The sequence below is a fragment of the Musa acuminata genome, chromosome BXJ1-7 (genome assembly GCF_036884655.1).
Source record: "Musa acuminata AAA Group cultivar baxijiao chromosome BXJ1-7, Cavendish_Baxijiao_AAA, whole genome shotgun sequence".
Classification (NCBI taxonomy): domain Eukaryota; kingdom Viridiplantae; phylum Streptophyta; class Magnoliopsida; order Zingiberales; family Musaceae; genus Musa; species Musa acuminata.
Genome location: NC_088333.1, coordinates 14,260,415 through 14,264,074, shown reverse-complemented (window position 1 = coordinate 14,264,074; position 3,660 = coordinate 14,260,415). Strand labels below are relative to the sequence as shown.

Sequence of the window (3,660 nt, the reverse complement as noted above, 5' to 3'; positions counted from 1 at the left end):
CATTTGCCCCTTTAAGAGTAGTTAACTCAAAATATAGTCGATTAACTATCTAAATAACATGGATTAACAAATAATAAATTACATAAATGATAAATATTATATTTCTATAATTGCTGCATATATTAAACACATTGGTTGGTATTATATTATTTGTCAAAACAAATTAGATCCAGGCCCAATACATTGTCGGTATTAAGTTGATTGAGTCCAGCATGAGCTTGATTTGAGCTGCAACCCAAAATAATGCATGCCTCTAGGATTATTCTGTCCAACTTTATTAAAGAAAATTAGTTCATGATGATCAAGAGATTTGAGGAATTCTCATGTAAATAACAAAGGGACTTGATAATACCTTTTTATGTACAAAATCCAAAGATAGTCATTGAGATATTTGAATTGCTGAATTCCATAATTCTTTGTGATCATCTTCGAGGAAGACAAAGAAGAAGAAGAAGAAAAATGACTGGTTATTGTAGCACATCTCAGTTGCTGGTACAAATTTCTTATTATGGAAGATTACACACAATTCTTGTTATTATGCTTTATAGTGCAAGCAACTACAGTAATTGTGGCCACAAAGCATCCATGTTCGATCATCACCATCATCATACTGGAACATACAGAAACCAAAGATGGTCTGATACTAAGATGGAAGAAAGATCAAAACTGGTTCACTTTATGCTTGCCCTAATTATTTATGATCATCTAAATCCTAGACAAAAGAAAAGAAGGGAGATGGTTGTTCTTGATCAGCCTAAATCTATTGTCCTTGGTGGGTGTCCCTCCACCAAACATCCAACTCTGGAAGCAAACATTACACCTCTCAGCTACCTCACATTAATTAATGATTCATGCTTATGGTTGTGAATTCAAGACCATTAAATTGCGTCAACCACAACTATATTAGATGATACAAGCAAACGATTGCAGTCACACTCGAGCTCTATGTGGTATGTCTCGGAAGCATTGCCACTATGGAGTGTGTCTTCTGCGATTCGCATACTCTAAGAGACTATCTATCAGACCAAAGCGTTAAAAGATCCTTCCAAGTGAAAAAAGTACTGTGAGCGATTCTAAACTTGAAGTCATCTCTTCAAAATTTTGAGTCTAATCTATACACAATCGCTCCATCTCTAAACATAAGAACAATTATATTTCACATACTCGCTCTCGCTTCTCACACTATTTCTCGTTAATCGAAATAGTAGTAGTGGTTAGACTAATATATTTGAGCCAAGCTCCGAGTCAGGTCACCGCAGCTGATCATTGTCGTCGTTGACCATCGACGGTGTTGGTGGTGCCGCCGGCAACGTCACCCTGCCACGTCCAGACGATGTCCTCCAGCCCTGGGCGGATGTCAGCCTCGCAGAATTTGGTGTACTCCCAGGTTTCGCCTGAAGATTTGGAGAACTCCACCACTGCCACCCCGGCCGCCACCTCGAAAACCTCCGCCACCACCCCCAGCCGCCCCTTCCATCCCTCTTCCTCTTCCTTCAACATCTTCACCTTGTACGGCTTCGTCCTCTCGACTCTGAACCCCAGAGCCCGTCCCACCTTCTCCAGCCGATCCACGATGGCCGCTGCCGGCAAACGCGACGTGAACGCCGTCCCTGGCGGCCGCCGGTTCTCGAACAAGCTCGACAGGTCGAACCCGGACGACAAGGAGGAGATGAGCTCGAACGCGTTATAGAACCTCGGTGTCCCCTGCTTCTGCTCCTCTTCCACTGCCGCCGGCTCCGCCTGCGGCGGAGGAGGGGCGGGGTTGGGATCCTTGTGGTGAGTACCCTTTTTGAGCCACGGGTGCTGCATGATGGCCGGGATTGAGATGCGCTTCTCCGGGTCGGCGACGAGGAGGCCGGATAAGAGGCGACAAGCGTCGCCAGAGAACCACGGCGGGATCTGGTACTCGGCCTTGAGCACTTTGCGGTACATACGCACCAAGTTCTCGTCTTGGAAGGGAAGGAATCCGGCGAGGAGGACGTAGAGGATGACGCCGCAGGACCAGATGTCGGCCTTGGCACCATCGTAGCCCCGGCGGCGGAGGACCTCCGGCGCAACGTATGCCGGGGTGCCGCACTGGGTGTGGAGAAGCCCGTCTTGGCGGAGCTGCTCCGGGAGCGAGGACAAGCCGAAGTCCGAGACCTTGAGGTCACCATTGTGGTCGAGCAGGAGATTCTCCGGCTTGAGGTCGCGGTGGGAGACGCCGCGGCCGTGGCAGAAGTGGACGGCAGACATGAGGTGGCGGAAGTAGCGGCGGGCCTGGTCCTCTGGTAGGGGCCCGTCGGCGACGCGCGCAAAGAGCTCGCCGCCACGGACGTACTCCATAACGAAGAAGATGCGGGACTTGGTGGCCATCACCTCCCGAAGCTCCACCACGTTGGGGTGGCGGACCAGACGCAACACTGAGATCTCCCGTTTGATCTGCTCCATCATCCCAGCCTCCCGGCGGATCTTGTCCTTGTGGATGACCTTAATGGCGACGCTCTCGCCGGTGCGGAGGTCGCGACCGTGGTACACCTTGGCGAAGGTTCCTTTCCCCAGGACGCGCCCCATCTCGTACTTTCCCAAGACAAGGTTCCTCATCTCTCTGCTGACGTCCTCCGCCTCCTTCCCCATTCCGCTTCTCTCTTGTCACCTCCTCTTCCGTCTGTTCCCGCGTAAAATCACGAACTTGACACCTCCATGGATGCACCTTCTCCCTTCTCCTCCTCTGTTCTTCTCGGTTCTGAATCAAAGGAGGGAACTTGGTACGAGCATCTTCCGGACAGGAGGAAACCTCGTCCTTGCTATGCTTTCTTCTTCTCCTTCGACGATTGAGCGGAACAAACTCGGTATCTCCATGTTGGACAAAGAAGAGATCTTGGCACTTCCGACCTCCTTCGTCAGCTCTCTCTTCCACTACGGTACAGATTCGTCGACCTCGTCTCTCTGTTTTCGCTGTACAATAAAGGAAAGATGTCGGGGAGAAAGGTTGGATTTGGTGTGCGGCGGAGACCGGCGTCGGGCCAAAAGCTTTTATAGGCGGAGGAATGATTGGAGAAGCGAACGGTGGGCGGGCGACGGAGATGAAGCAATGGAATGGGGCGACGAAAGGAATCGGGCGCACCTGGTTTTGGGGGACGCGTCTGGCGAAAGAGTGAGAGAGCACACGGGAAACCAAACCAGCAAAGGCATCGAGAGGAGGCGTACGAAGCAACGACCGCCACTGGAGCCAAATCCTTTGGATACAGCCAATGGGAGGCCGCCACATCCGAGTCTGCCGACAAGAGTGCGCCGCGCCCAGAGAGATGGGCCGCCATTCCCTGCGAATGATTGCACGGTGCGCTGTGAGAACGGTGCCGTTACCGAAAAAAGAATCTGATTAATTATATAATATTTTAATTATTGGAAAACGATGCCACCAGTGTAAAAACAAATTAGGGCGTTATTCGATAAAAAAAAAAAACAATAGTGAGATTTTTATGATCAAATAAATACCTAATATTCTTATCAGATTTTAACAAAATTAAAATTATCACTAGGTTAAGAAAAAGTATAAGAAAATATTATCCATCCACATCCCTAACTAGAAATCAAAGCCCTGTCGTCGCATGTTCTCTAGTCCGGAGTTTGGTACCATCGGTCCAAAGGAGGTTGCTTTCGGTTGAAACGTATGGGTTT

At 49.2% G+C, this 3,660-nt stretch overlaps 1 protein-coding gene across 1 annotated transcript; it reads right to left on the bottom strand.

The window, feature by feature from the left end:
- Positions 1-1,050: 1,050 nt before the first annotated feature.
- Positions 1,051-3,167, bottom strand: LOC135678922 (CBL-interacting serine/threonine-protein kinase 5-like). The gene has a single exon (XM_065192173.1). It carries the CDS (start codon positions 2,614-2,616, stop codon positions 1,264-1,266), a length of 1,353 nt encoding a protein of 450 aa, XP_065048245.1. The 5' UTR covers positions 2,617-3,167; the 3' UTR covers positions 1,051-1,263.
- Positions 3,168-3,660: the final 493 nt, after the last annotated feature.